At 37.1% G+C, this 14,778-nt stretch overlaps 1 protein-coding gene across 5 annotated transcripts in view; it reads right to left on the minus strand.

Moving 5' to 3' along the window:
* LOC132122197 (thyroid hormone receptor alpha) overlaps nt 1-14,778 on the minus strand; it is a 179,294-nt gene that overhangs the window by 14,379 nt on the left and 150,137 nt on the right. For 4 of the 5 annotated variants that reach the window (XM_059532172.1, XM_059532171.1, XM_059532169.1 and 1 more), the window contains 2 exons: nt 12,792-13,041; nt 425-486 (listed from right to left, as the gene is read on the minus strand). In XM_059532172.1, coding sequence (XP_059388155.1) covers nt 425-486; nt 12,792-12,847 — 118 coding nt within the window. In that variant the 5' untranslated portion in view covers nt 12,848-13,041. Of the gene's footprint in view, nt 1-424; nt 487-4,152; nt 4,294-12,791; nt 13,042-14,778 lie in introns of those variants that run through there. The other variant, XM_059532173.1, reaches the window with a different exon arrangement.

Here is a 14,778-nt window from a genome sequence, read left to right on the forward strand (position 1 = left end):
GCTAAATGCATAAGTGTAATTTTTTATTTAATTTCACTGCTGTGGGCATGAGGTGAACGAGACAGAGCAGCAAGGACGGGCATAAAAATGCAGCTACTGGAGGCCTGATGGGTCTTACACAGATACAAAGTCAATCCTTAAACACCCCTTTAGCCCGGGAGAGCGATCGCTTTAACATGAGTTATGATTGCCTAAAGGAGGATCACCAGAACATCACATAACAACGGATCTATTGAGCTAACTGATGCTGGAGTTGATGTGAGGAGGATCACGGGGCAACGGAAAACCCTTCTCTCCCTCTAGGACTCTCGTGTGTTTCTCAGAAATGTGCAATCAGTGATGCATTCTGGGAGGACAGAGGAGTGATAAGCATACTTCTGCAGCTCTAGGCAAGAGCATCCGTGTCTTCTGTGAGACATCTTACCAGACATGCTCTTCACCGAACACTGGCTGTTCTTTCTCTTTCTTTTCGGGCCATCGAGCCACCTGGAAAAAAAGAGCAGAGAGACAGAGAGAAAGAGGTTGGTATAAGTACATTCCACAAGGATGGCACACAGGTCTTTGTGGTGTTTTGATGTCTGCAATTCTCTGTGGTATCGCTTTATATTTTTAACCAGCACACATTCAGCTCCAAGTGCTTCAACAACATGACAACCCTGTCATTTTGATTTGATGGAGTGAGGATCACAAAAAGAAGATGGCAAATACAGACAACCATCAGAGCCACGATGAACATGTTCCTGACATGTTCATGTCCCGACTGCTGAAGGACCGAACCCATTCCACTTCTCTCTTTTCAATCATTTCCTGCAACTTTCACATTTATTTTAACATACCTAAAATAATCAAGGTTGGTCGGTACTCCAAAATCTTTTTATTTGAATCAAACAGGAGATAAAATAGACAGTTTGACAGTTCTTTGTTTCTCTATGATTACATAATAGATGACATACATCAGGTGATTATAATTAATCAATCAACCCACAGACTCCACTTTAACTTAAAAAACTACAAAGTTTGGGTTTAAACACATTTAGGTTTAAATAAGGATTGTGATTTTTTTTCTTTTTGGGTGGGGGGGGGGGGGGGGTACAATGATTAAGCACTTTTTAACAGCATTTTTAGCCTGATGTGCTATTGTTCCCATTAATTCGTTTTAAATGCATTAATTTTAAAATACCAAAATATAAAATTTTAAAATGAACATACTGAAATTAAATGATAAAGACCCAAAGCACAAGACCAAAAAACAGTGATTTAGCATATAGTGATAAAGCAACTAATAATTATTCAAATAATGTTTTCTTTTTTAAATATACTTCTTTAAAAAGACTCTTCTCTAATATTAAAAATGTAAATCATTACAAAAATTATTAATAATAAAACACCAAAAAACGAATTCAAAACAATGATTTACACATGATAAAGCATCAGGAAATCCTTTTCAATGTGATTTGACAACAAAAATAATAAAATAAAAAGCATATTATAAAAATCTTAAAAGGGCGTATTAATATTTTATAACGAAGTCTTACTCTTCATAAAAAATATAAACAAAATAAGGTTTAAAAGCTGTACAATAATAATTTAATTATATAATTGTTTTCTATGAGTAATACCCAAAAACAAACCAAAGAAACATTAATAGTGTTTAGATTAAGTGATTAGAAATGAAAAAAATCTCTGGAAAGAAATACTATGCTTTGTTAGGACCCCATCTTAAAATGACATCTGATTTTTATTTTTAATAGCAATATATCCCACTTCTGATCAACTTCTCAAAAACTATGTCCAGTTTCACAGCCAACACATAACATCTAGCATAACACCCATTCTGACTAAAATGAGTGAACATCATTTATTAAAGAGAGAGCTGCTGATGAGGAGGGCAAATGAGCAGTGATGCAATGCAGCAACTACCAATGAGACGGCCGACGAACAGCCGAACATCGTGGCTTAATAACACAGCCACTCTACGACCTCCAGCAACACATACGTGTGAACGCCACTGTCTCTGGCTGTGATTAAAGGGCTTGAGTGGCTTAGCTCTACGCTGGGAAAGTCAGCAGTTATGTAACAAAGTGTCCAAATAATGCGAGCAAATCTGTTAGCATTCGGTGCTAGTCCCTCAACACCCCTTCAACACCTTTGCCATCGCTAACGTTAATGCTAGCCTCTTTAAATATACATCAAAAAGAGTTGGATTTCTAAATGGCGAGCTGTTTTAACTCCACGTGATACTAATTAGAGTGTATTCGTAAGATCATGAGCTGGATTTTGATAGGCATAAAAATTCATTTAAACCTCAAAAGCTGTAGAGGAGGACCTCTTTCAGGTTACATAACTGCCTCTGTTATGCATACAAAAATATTGTGGAGGGACAGTATCAGGTAAAACACTAATCCTGTAGTACTTTGATATACAGCCTCAGTTCATGTATTTATGTACTATTCTAAGTATCCCAATGGTGCTTTTTATTAGTGTCTCGAATTTGCCCTTTTCTCCTTTGATAGATTCTTCTGGAAATTACCAAGAGAACACAAAACAAGGTTCATGTGATGTGCTCCCTTAAGCCATCGTGATGTCACACACATAAACACAAAGAAGGCCATCTTTGTTCAAAGCCATGGGGAAAAAATTATAACAGGTTCAAAGTCTAATACTGGCTTGTGTTCTTTCACTCGTCATATTGTTTTTGTCATTTGCTGTATTGATTCTGCAGCTGTGGAAAGTCATTTATGAATGCCATTTAATATGTCTGACTGAGGTTCGGTGAGGACACAGAAGCCTCTAGACTTTTTTTCTCTCGGGCATACGGAAATGTCACTCTAAAGCTGCGTTGTCTTTGTCACAATCACTCTGATATGCTGTCGTGGATGGTTTTACCAATACAACTGTCAATCACCTGCTGTCCTCATGAGAACCTGTTCATCACAAAGAAAAGACAAAGAAAGCATTGCAGATTTCACATTTCAGAAATTTTCATACTCCGCAAACAAAATCACGGCAAAAGCAAAGTGCAAATATCACTTGAGAACATAAACATACAGTGCCATAGAAAGATGGGCATAAAGAAATATAAAGCAGCAAGGGCTTTTTTCACTCTGACACTTACTATAAAAAGAAACCTCAGAGGATTCTGCCTAGTCAGAAACGGATGGGAGGGGTAAATCAAATAAATAAATAAATAACAGCCAAGTTGGCACTTGCTCTCTGCAGAAACATCAATTATTCCGAATCCAAATGGAAGAGCTACACAACTTTCCCATTAAAGGGACAGAGGACAACCGGTGTAACATCTAAGACGAAAGGTTGCAGTTTGCACAGTAATACTGTGATATGAGCCGGGGCTGAGCTTCTATCATTTTGCACACAGAGCGACGAACAACCGGATCATGATCGGTTTTATCTGATGATACTAAAACAGATTCTCATTAAATTCTCAGATGCAGCAGCATACATGATTCAAAAGTATCAGAAATCTGCATGTTGAGATAAAATCAGTCGACCGATTCAGCACAGAAGTACCCAAAAAAAGAAGTGCACAGACAGGAACCTGAGGGTTTTGAAGTAGACCGTGAAGAGACCCATTCTGGGTTTTCCACACATTTTACCAATGAATTACCGTCGGTAATGTCTTTTCAGGATTTTTCCATTCATGCTCATGTTTAATAATATGAATAGTAGTAATAATAGTAATAAACTAAAAATAACAATAAAGAACTACTACTACCACCACTACTAATGATACATGAACATTTCTACCTTCTACCAATTATAATAACAAAAATGTTATAATAATAATAAAACAATTTAACAAGTAATTTTAACAATATAACATAATATATATATATATATATATATATATATATATATATATATATGATTTATTACACATTTATAGAGATTGCACAGATTTCTAGTTGATGAAATCATTTAAATCTTAGCAAAGCTTGAAAAATGTATTCCATATAGAAATTTTATGCATTGATTTATAATACTTTCTCTTAACTGTTTTCCCTAAATTTTCTTGGTTAAGATATCAGAATTTCAAATATAAGCCATCTTTTCATGATCGTGAGAACCTTGCTAACACAGATACGAGAGCAACATGACTAGGCTTGTAGAGCGATACAGGTAGAAGCGTCTCACCTGATAACGCAGTGGGATTGGAGGATGTGCATGGTGAAGACGAAACGCTCGGCTGTTCTTCAGAATTATAACTCTTCACCACATCAACGGAGCAAGCCGTATAAACACACTCTGACTGAATTCTCTTTGATGCCTCTCTTGCATAAGTGCTCTCTCTCTCACTTGCTGTCGTTTGGCAACCCTCCCTCTCTTTTTTCCCCTCTGCTCACTGTCTCTCTAACTCCGAATTTACTGACTGTTCTTTACGATTTTTTCTAAGAATCCCTTGTGAGAGATTGTCTCTCTCGCTCTTAATCCCTTCCGTGGTCTGTGATTGGGTGTTGTGATCTCTCCCGCATGCGGTAATCCAGGGTTAGGAGTGAGAGACGGTGAGATTGGGTGAGCGGTGTGATAAAGCAGGAGAGATGGAGCCTGAGATATGCCAGCGCCCATAAACATGCCCACTGGTTCTGTCACCACCGGTTATTTTCACCTTTATTTACTCCGTACCCTTGTGGTGTATTTATATCCAGTGAGGTTTCATTCATCCTCTAAGACAAGACAAACACAGTACAAGCAGTGGGTTAATTCAGGGGAACAATATAAATAAATAAAACGACGGAGGGAGTTTGGGGGGAAAAAAGACATTACACTACCCTGCACTGCACAGTGGTACATTATTGTAAAAAAATCTTTTGGGTAAAGATAAAAAAAAAAAATATATATATATATATATATATATATATATATATATATATATACATACAGTACAAAACAAAAGTTTGGACACACCTTCTCATTCAAAGAGTTTTCTTTATTTTCATGACTATGAAAATTGTAGATTCACACTGAAGGCATCAAAACTATGAATTAACACATGTGGAATTATATATGGAATTATATACATAACAAAAAAAGTGTGAAACAACTGAAAATGTCATATTCTAGGTTCTTCAAAGTAGCCACCTTTTGCTTTGATTACTGCTTTGCACACTCTTGCACACTCTATATATATATATATATATCTCTTGTACGCACATCTAGGCTGTATTTATGTTATTAAGAAAATACAACTTTTACAATGTAAAATAACTGTTTTCTAATTTAATACATTTTAAAATTTATTCTTGTGATGGCACAGCCATTACTCCAGTCTTCAATTTTACATCTTATAAAATGTTGATTTGGTGTTCAAGAAACATTTCTCTTTATTATCAGTGATATTTTGGATGAAAACCGGGAGGCTTGTGACTGTCCCATTGATTGTCAATTAAATAACACTGTCAAGGTCCAGAAAAGTATGAAAGACATCATCAGAATAGTCCATCTCCCATCAGTGGTTCAACTGTAATGTTATGAAGCGACGAAAATAGTTTTTTGCATGTGAAGAAAACAAAAATAATGATTTTATTCAACAACTCAACTCTGTCTCTCTTGGCATTTTGGAGAATATCCGCTGGACACAAGCAGCTTACACTCTTTTGTGTCAGCCACGCAGCCCAGATGCGCTGTTTTCGTTCAAATCAAAGCAGAAGAGCATAACCTGCTTGTGTTCGAAGGATAATCTCCAAAATGGCACTACGGTGATGCGGAGAGACACAGAGAAGATGAATTGTTGAATACAGTTGTTATTTTTGTTTTCTTCGTGTAAAAAAAGTATTACACTATTATTCTCGTCGCTTCATTGAACCACTGATGGCAGATGGGACTATTCTGACAATGTCTTTCATACTTTTCTGGACCATGACAGTGTTAATTACTTGGCATTCCGTGGGACAGTCACAAGCCTCTCAGTTTTTATCCAAAATATCTTAAATTGTGTTCCGAAGACGAAGCTTTTACGGGTTTGGCACGACATGGGGATAAGTGATTAATTACAAAATGTTCATTTTGGGGTGGATTAACCCTTTAATAGTACTTTTCAGGATTTTTTGATGAATAGAAAGTTATTAATCTCTTTTCCTTAGATCGATTTAATGAACCCTTGCTGAAAAGAAGTATACATTTAAGAGGAAAAAAAAACCTAAGAGACACTTTTGTGTTTGTACATTTGTTTGTAAAGACATTTCAAAGACATGCCAGATAAATCCAATTGTAGGAGATTTTTCAATTAATTATTTCCTGAAAATGAAGTGCTGAAAACAAGGCTTTGATTTTTAAGAATCAGTAGTGGAGCGCAGCATGATTTGAGTGGCAGGAAACTGAGAGTCTTAGGATCTGTCAAGCCGCAAAGAGAAGTTTTGGAGTCACTCCACCTTGCGTTTCCTTCCTTCTAAATCCCTCATTGTGTGTTTGCCGTTTCCCTCTCTCTCTCCCTTGCTGTCTCTCTTCTCTCTGCTCTCTGCCAGCTTTATGAGAGCTTATTTTAGACCATCTAAATGTGATCTGGTAGCTCCCAGCTAATGTCAGAACAAAAGCCACGTGCACGCTCGCAAAGAGCAGAGAAGAAAATAAGCTGATGGGATGCTGCTAAATGTATGTAAATGTGCATTCACACTTTTATGTGTTTTTCTGGGGGGCGCTGGCATGTCTGCTTGAGAGGGTAGATATGATAAACAGTTGGAAAGCCTGAAGCTCACGTGACTGTAGCTGGAGGGATGGTGGCGCTGTTGTCCAAAGCTGTTCCTCCAATATGTGTCAGTGTTTGTATTAGTGCCACACTGCACTTCTTTGAATCTTTCAGTAGATGAGAATTGCAGGTTTAGTGTTATGACGTTTGTATGTTGGTGGTGGGACATCAGATTATGCTGTAGATGTTGTAGAATAAATGTGTGAAGAACACAGTCATAGAGACATGCAAAGATTCCAAGTATTAAAGGGGTGATGAAATGCCGTTTCAGATGTTTATGTAATGTGTCACGATGCTATTTTTATAACGTTTGCATTGTTTCAACAGTCAGTTTCAGCATAGTAGTTGCTTTTGCTTGCTTAATTTTCAACATAGTGTTTTAAAAGTACTATTATTCAGTGCCACCAGGATTTCTCAGATATTTTTTCAGATTTTTGTTGTCTAAAATCAATGACGTTCAAGGCCCAGAAAGGTAGCATGGACATTGATAAAATAGTCCATGTGACATCATTGGTTCAACTGTAATTTCATGAAGTTACAAGAATACTTTTTGAGTGCAAAGAAAACAAAAACTAAAGCTATGGTTTCTGCTGTTGCACAGCAAGTAATACTTGATTCTGCCAAATGGTTGGAATATTACATTTTAAAAAATCATTCTGCTGCCTGAGTGAAGAAAGATCCCGTAGCAGATCTAGGCAGGTGGTTCTGGGGAGGCAGAGGGTTAAGATGAGGACATGCATAGTGTGCAGATATTCATTTGGATGCCTCCTGGTTATATAGGGAAACAGTAAGGATTATGTGAATCCAATTGGCTGGAAACATTAAATTGAACAAACCAATCAGAGCATGAATAGAGTTTCATGGCTAAAGTAATCATTTAATCATTTCTCTTGCATGTTTTGCATCTTAAACTAAAAGGTCTTGGTTATTTTAGATAAATAACTTTCCTAATGTTCTGGTGATTTCTCAATTACTAAAAACTTAATTACAAAAACTAAAATTGAAATTGCACAAACTGATAAAAACTACAACGAAATTTTAATTTAAATACTGAAAAACAATAAATTGAAAAAGCAAACTCATCATGAACTCCATCACAGGGTAAAGGCTTCAGTGCTCTGCAGGTGCCCTGTCCGTCTGATTAAGGTGGATTACACCTTTCCAACAGCAAGAAAATCCTGTCAATTGAGTTTATGCAAATCTAGGAGCTTTAAAAGTAAATGGTGAAGATCTAGAAACGTGATGTCAGCTGGAACAGATTAAACCCATGTACAAGCATTAATCTCCTCTGACCACTGTGGCACATTGACTCAAACAGGCATGTAGCGTTTGCAAAAGCAACATGATCATGCCTGGTTCTTCTCCACACATCTCAAGTTTGAAATCAGCCCAGACATCTGTGGAATGCCCTGATACAGTTAGTTTACCACAAACTAAACAATATACTTGAAGACAGTTTGCTGTAATAGAGCCAAACTGCCAACAAACATCAAATATAATAGTAGGGCTGAAAGAATAGGTTCCCATGCACCCGCTTGGCAGTTTTTTGTAACCTGATTTTTTGGAACCCTAATGGTGTCTAGTTAAGAATTTTTGATGTTGCCAAGGTCAACTGATGGCCCATGGGGTTCGTTTTACAGCCATCTTGAAATTGTGTCATTGCGATTGGCAAAAAACACATATTTTGATAACTCCTGAACCATACAACATAAAAACACAAATGAACCCACTTTTTCATATAATTCTGACATCTGGAATCAAATGGAATGGCCAGTGACATGGTACAACCACTCTTTGTTGGTGAAGAACAGGAAAATTAAAACTTCTTGGCTTAAAACATTTGCTAACATTGCAATTTTGATCTGCAATAGTTTCCTGCATTAGCCAAATGACACTACATTTTCTCTTATGTCAGTTGCAAGGTTGTTAAACGGATGTCAATCCCTCCAAGTGACATAATACTAGCTAACTGAAAGCAAAAGTCATCAAAACCTAATTTCAGCCTCCAGTCATCAGTCTCCATTTCTTCAAACGTGGTTTGTTTTTATTATCTTGGCAATGAAAGTATAATTTAAACATTTTAAAAATCTAAAATATAACCCATAAAAAGTCTACACAAATCAAAGTAGAAATTGTCATGAACAGCATTCCAGCATCCCAGTGCTGCCAACTCCTCATTTGCCATCATAGCAAGTAGCTACTTATTGCTTACTTTTAGCTGCTACTGATACAGCAAGAAGATTTTATATCTGATGTATTATGTCCTTTTTTTACAACTGGATATATGTTACTACTGTACATTGATAATAGGGTATTTAAGTATTATGTGGTACCGTCAAATTAACCTACCTGCAAGGTAGCTAGCTAACACTAGGTAATGTCAGCTAGCTGACATAGCTACTTAACAGTAACGTGCGTACACAGCTCTTTTGCCTTTTGTCAAGAATGAATCATTTATACATGTTTTAACATAATTTATTCATGACTAACGTAGGCTATAGGCCACTTGGAAGTTGGAACAAAGAAATAAAATAAGTCCAGCAAGTAAGCAAGTAAAGCAGTCGTCAGATATATTTGTGGCGTGTAATACACAAGTGGGAGTAATGATTTTAAGAGGGGGTTGTAAGTAGGGGTGGGCGTTTTCCACAAATATCACATTCGAATATTTGAGCTCACAAAAAACGAATATTCGAATATTCGTTTATTTAAATTAAGTTTAATGAGTCAGACGTTATTTTTCAGCAACATTTGTTTTCGTCATTTTGAACAAGCTTACAATAAGCTTGAACATTACACATTGTGTTTTGTAGCTGAAAACCTTTAACAATGCGTGCAAACAAACAAAAGTACAGATTAAAAGCAAAAAAAAAAAAAAGTGAACAAAGAAAAAACATATAGCAGCCTGCAGCAATTAGGCTATTGTACAGAATGTAGCTTACACTTAACTTTTAAACTGTCAGCAAATCTTTTTTTCTTTTTTTCTATTGTTTCAAATGTTCTTGTTAAGAAATAGGGGCATGTAAACATGATCGGGGGAAAGTCGGCTCCTTAGTCTGTGAACAATAAGGCCGGCCGCGGAGAAAACGCGCTCTGACGGCACAGATGTTGTCGGGACTCACAAATAACGGTGTGCTAAGCGAATACGTTTTGTGAAGCGCTTCGTGTTTTCGTTTCACCACTGAATGGGATCCTCATCTGGTGGAATACATGGCTCCAGCAAGAACTGTTCCCACTCGTCTCGGCTGGACTCTCTGAAATCATCGCTGGAGAACTGGCTCAGCCTTTTCCGACGAGTGGGCGCTGCATCCTCTTCATCGTGGCGACTGCATCCGCACCACTCGCATCAAGGAAAATGTTCTGATAATGTTCAAAAAAATTTTTTTTTTTTTTTTACTTCTCTCATGTTTTCATCAAAAACCTGAGATGTTTGTGCCGAGGGTCTAGGGCAGACGCGAGAAGAGGAGTTTTCACTGCATTCTCCAAGTTAGCGGTGTTTATTCGTTGCTTGAGAGATGCTGCAACAATGTTCTTGGATCACTTTCTGTGATTCTCCACGGCATATTTGAAGTACTGTAGAAGACCGCAGTTCTTTTAGGGGGCGTTCAAATATCGCGTCTTTTGCATGCTCAAGTTCGTTATTTCCAATGTAGGCGCGCGGTATGCGCGCTCATAATGGAAGCGACGCGGTCGCGATGCGCACGCGGTGCGACGCGGTCCCGTTTTTTCCAGGCGCGTCCGCACTGCATAGAGTTAAAAACATCTCAACTTTCAGAATGCCGCAAGCGCACCGCAGGTCATGTGACAAGAACTAAACATTCAGCTTCATCCTTTCCCGTAACAACGTTGAAAGCTCAGCCAAGATGAAGGAACAGCTGATCATAGCTGTATATGGATTGCCATTTTGAAATAAATTTAGTAGCAGAGCTACTGAAAGCGATTTTTTTGTGCTGCAAATCCATTTATCCTTTGCTGAAATTTCCGCGTCTTCATGGAGAGAACGCGTCGCCTCAGGAGCGCTTCTGCCCGAGCGCTTTGGAAAGAAGGAGAAAGCGGCGCGCATAGCCTTTTCCATGCGTTATTAGGTGCGATATGTGAATGGCCCCTTAATCATTCATTAATTATTTCTTGCGTGCATACACCTTCAAATATGCCGTGGAGAATCACAGAAAGTGACCAAATTAGGTTTTATTGCGAAATTCGAATATCATTTTTATTTATCGAATAATTAGAGCAGAACGAATATTCGAATGTTCGACTATCCGTGCACATCCCTAGTTGTAAGGTCCACCCAATTGGGCCAACAAAGATATCCAATATCTGATGCGTCCAGTGAAAACCACAAATCTTCACATTTGGTGAATTAAAGTTTCAGATAAACTGAAGATTGAAGTGTTCCTTGGATTAGCTTGAAAATGAATAGTCAGAAAGCTCAAAACGGCTGTTTTCCTGAGCTCATGAAAAGTTGACATTTTAGAGATACGTGGTTCTCACAGGACAGTGGCGCTACAAACAAATGATCCAGGGCTTGCAATATATATACCTATATGGTAATATTATTTGTGGTTGATATTGCTAAAATATAGTTTATTTGTTATTGGCATTCTGCTTTCGAAACAAAAAGTGTCTCAGAAAATTTAAATCAATATATTGTTTTCTGTGAGCGAGTAAACAAGATGAGAAAAAATTCGAGGCTACAAGATCCAGTTCTCAAAATTCTTGTGAACAAATATTCTGTATGTTTTATGACCTTATCTCAGTGACTTCAAAAATTTAGTTTTTTACTTACCACGCATAAACGTTGCTTTCTCAAAACACAATCATGTACATACATGCTACTTGCATATTATTGTAGTCCAGTTTGTGCTGAATACAGTGTTTTCAGACTTTACGCCATTTATATGTGTATAAGCAACTGAAAAAAGCACAAAAGTCAGGACATGACAAAACTTCTCCAAGCCACCAAAACACCCCAAGACCCCAGATGTCTTTTTTGATTTTATATCAAATTTTATAATGTGTTTTATAATATATTATTCTTCACTGCAACCCATCAAAAGAAAAGACTGGTTTAACTTGAAGAAACAGTGACATAAATACATTAAATAATGCAATGATAGTACTACTTCTACTACAAACATATTTTTAAGGAATGTTCACCAGAAAAATTATTAACCTGAAAATATATATTAATTAATAAAATAATAAATAAATGTAAAAAAATCTATTAATTAGACAAGCTTTTGAAAATTTTATGTAACCAGTAAAATAGAATCTAGAAAATAAATGTAAAACACAGAATTTGGTAAAAAATCAAATTAAAAAAGTACGATTTCATAGGGCCCTAAAAACTAGTCGACCAATGTGACTAGTTACACACAGTTACACAACTATACTCAACAAATCATTAGGTATCTGTGGTCAGTGAAGTGGAATAGCTACAATAGATGTGCTAAATAAAGAAAACACTCAAGGACAGATCACACATTAGACCTTTCACACACACTGAGATGGAAGGTGTTTTGCTAACTGGCAGAAACACAGCTATTGCCTCTAAAACAAACTCTTTTTTTAGAACGTGAGGGGGCAGTCTTTGCTGTCCTGCTAAACCAAAAGCTTATACAGCAGCGTGTACACGTGTACGCATGTGTGTGTCTGTTTGTAAGGTTTGAGAGTGTGCTGATTTTGTACAGTAACAGACATTCTCTAAGGGTCCAGACCTTATATAAAAATGTGTGTGAAGAGTAGATGCTGAAGGCTGGTCTCTTAGCATCTGCCTTTATACTCTAAACCACGGGATAGAGCCAGCACCATACTCACTATGAGCTGTACACACACAAATGGAGCCAGTTTTTTCAGGAAAACTGAATTATGTAGGAGACTGTGTGCATTGACCAGAAAATTTGAGTTTCCCGAAGTGTCACTATGTGAAATAAAATTCTATAAACACAGGAAGGAAAGGAGCACAGGCAACTTTATACCAAGACACACTGCACAAACTTAACTTGTGAGCATTATGACTAACGTCATCATAGCTAACAAGTCCACTAATAAGCCTGGACTCTCTTGGGAGACCAGTTCTTAACAGTCTCACCGTTTCTCTTCTCCCTCTGATTGGTTTGGGTCCTGCTCCTTGGGCATGTGTTCCATTCACCTTATTTCCATCCAGCAGCCAATCATGTGAGACTGAGGCGGGCCCCACTTTCGAATGCACGCCTGTCATTCGCGGGTTGTGATGAGTCAGATAGTCATCGGACGGCTCTGCGGAGTGACACTCGCAAACCAAGCCCGCCTCACTCTCCAACTCAGATGACCAGTGATAATTCAGCAATATGTGATGAGGTCTGCGAAAAGAAAAAAGAGAAAATCTAAATTAGCATGTAATCAATGCAGAATGCTGCAAGAACATACAGTGATGAAAAAGAATCTGAGATCAAACAGTAAGTTCACAAAACTTTGTGAGTAGTGGAAAGCTTCCTGGGGAAATGCTAAAGTTTTGCGAACTAACACAATGATTCATGGGCAATGCAAAACTTTTGAGAGCGAATGCAAAATTTCTCGGGGGAGTGTGAAACTTTTGTGTGTAAATAAAAATGTTCTCTTGGAGGTAAAAGCTATGAGGTAATTGTTCCTCCCATCCCATAGTTATTTTTATGAATGCTCAATACAAACTATAAACTTACTTATTATTGATAAATTTGTTTTTTATTTATAACTTATCTTTATATATATATATATATATATATATATATATATATATATTCATAGCATTTTCACTACCATAGGCACTAAAATTGAGAGTTTACAAATAAAAGTAATCTTTTATCAGTGTATTAATAATTCCTCCAATCTCACATTTTTTTATGGGTTTTAATACAAACTATAAACTCATTCTTTCATTCATAGTAAAAAAAATCAATTAATTTAAATAGTAATAAATAAAATAAAAACTCCAGTATAATAACTCTATAATAACATTCTATTCTGAAACTGAGTGTCAGATGTGTGTGCATCCCCCTCCTCTTTTAGCTGTCTGTCCCATCTGACATGCTTCCCATGAGCTCTCCGGAGCATCACCGGCTCATTGGAGACAGCGAGCACACTTTCCAGGAAGAAATTATCCGATTAGGAGGTCCTAATCCCATCTTTTGCTTTACCACATTCTCTGTGCAAACCCAGGAGCTCACGTGCACCACTAGGCTGCTCTTTCACTTCTTTGGCAGCAACAATGTGTCTTAAAACCTGTGTAAATCACAAGGCCTTGACTGCCTCGATAATCTGGATTAGGTGGTAGGATATTGAGAAAAACGACGATCATGGTTCCATAGGTCACAGATTCTGATGAGCTGGACCACTTTAACGGTAACTTGATGTAAACGTCATCGTTTACAGTATTTTAACTGTGCATTTAGACTTAATTGTGTATGCAGACTGTGCTGAAATTGACACACAAGTCAAAACATAACAGATGAGATTAGACAAAGGAAGTGAACATGTACAAGTAAATTAGGGATTTGGCAACAAAGCAAATCGGTAACTAAATTTAGTCTCTGTTTTGCTGTTGTCAGAGGTCAATAAGGTCAGACTAAGAGTCCAAAAACAGCCACTGATCCAGGATTCCTTTTATATCGACTATTTTCACTGACATATTGTCAAAAATAATGCAGATATACAGTAGTTTTGATGTTGTGAGTGCATCTGAACAAAGTAAGTGCAGAGAGTGAGCAGCTGCAGGAAAACTGCAAGACCTGAATTGTCCTTAACATGAGACATGCTTTATATTAAGGACTTCAAACTAGCTCATGAGAATACAATTTAGCTCGGCTATTCCCGTCAGGTGCTCTGACAGATACGTGTGCTAACAGATATAGTGTGCTGTTTGAGACGTGTTTTCCTCACATGAGTATTTCCATTTTGCATAAAGGCTTGTCCTGACAGCAAGCAAGTCTATGCTTAACTTCACAGACTTCCCTTCAAACAAGCGCAACAGAAAGGGAGCACAATAATTCAACTAAAATATTCATTTGATACAGATTTTACTAAAATATTTGTTGTTGATTAAAAAATCTAAATGTGGAACA

Source organism: Carassius carassius, chromosome 40 (genome assembly GCF_963082965.1).
Source record: "Carassius carassius chromosome 40, fCarCar2.1, whole genome shotgun sequence".
NCBI classification, from domain to species: domain Eukaryota; kingdom Metazoa; phylum Chordata; class Actinopteri; order Cypriniformes; family Cyprinidae; genus Carassius; species Carassius carassius.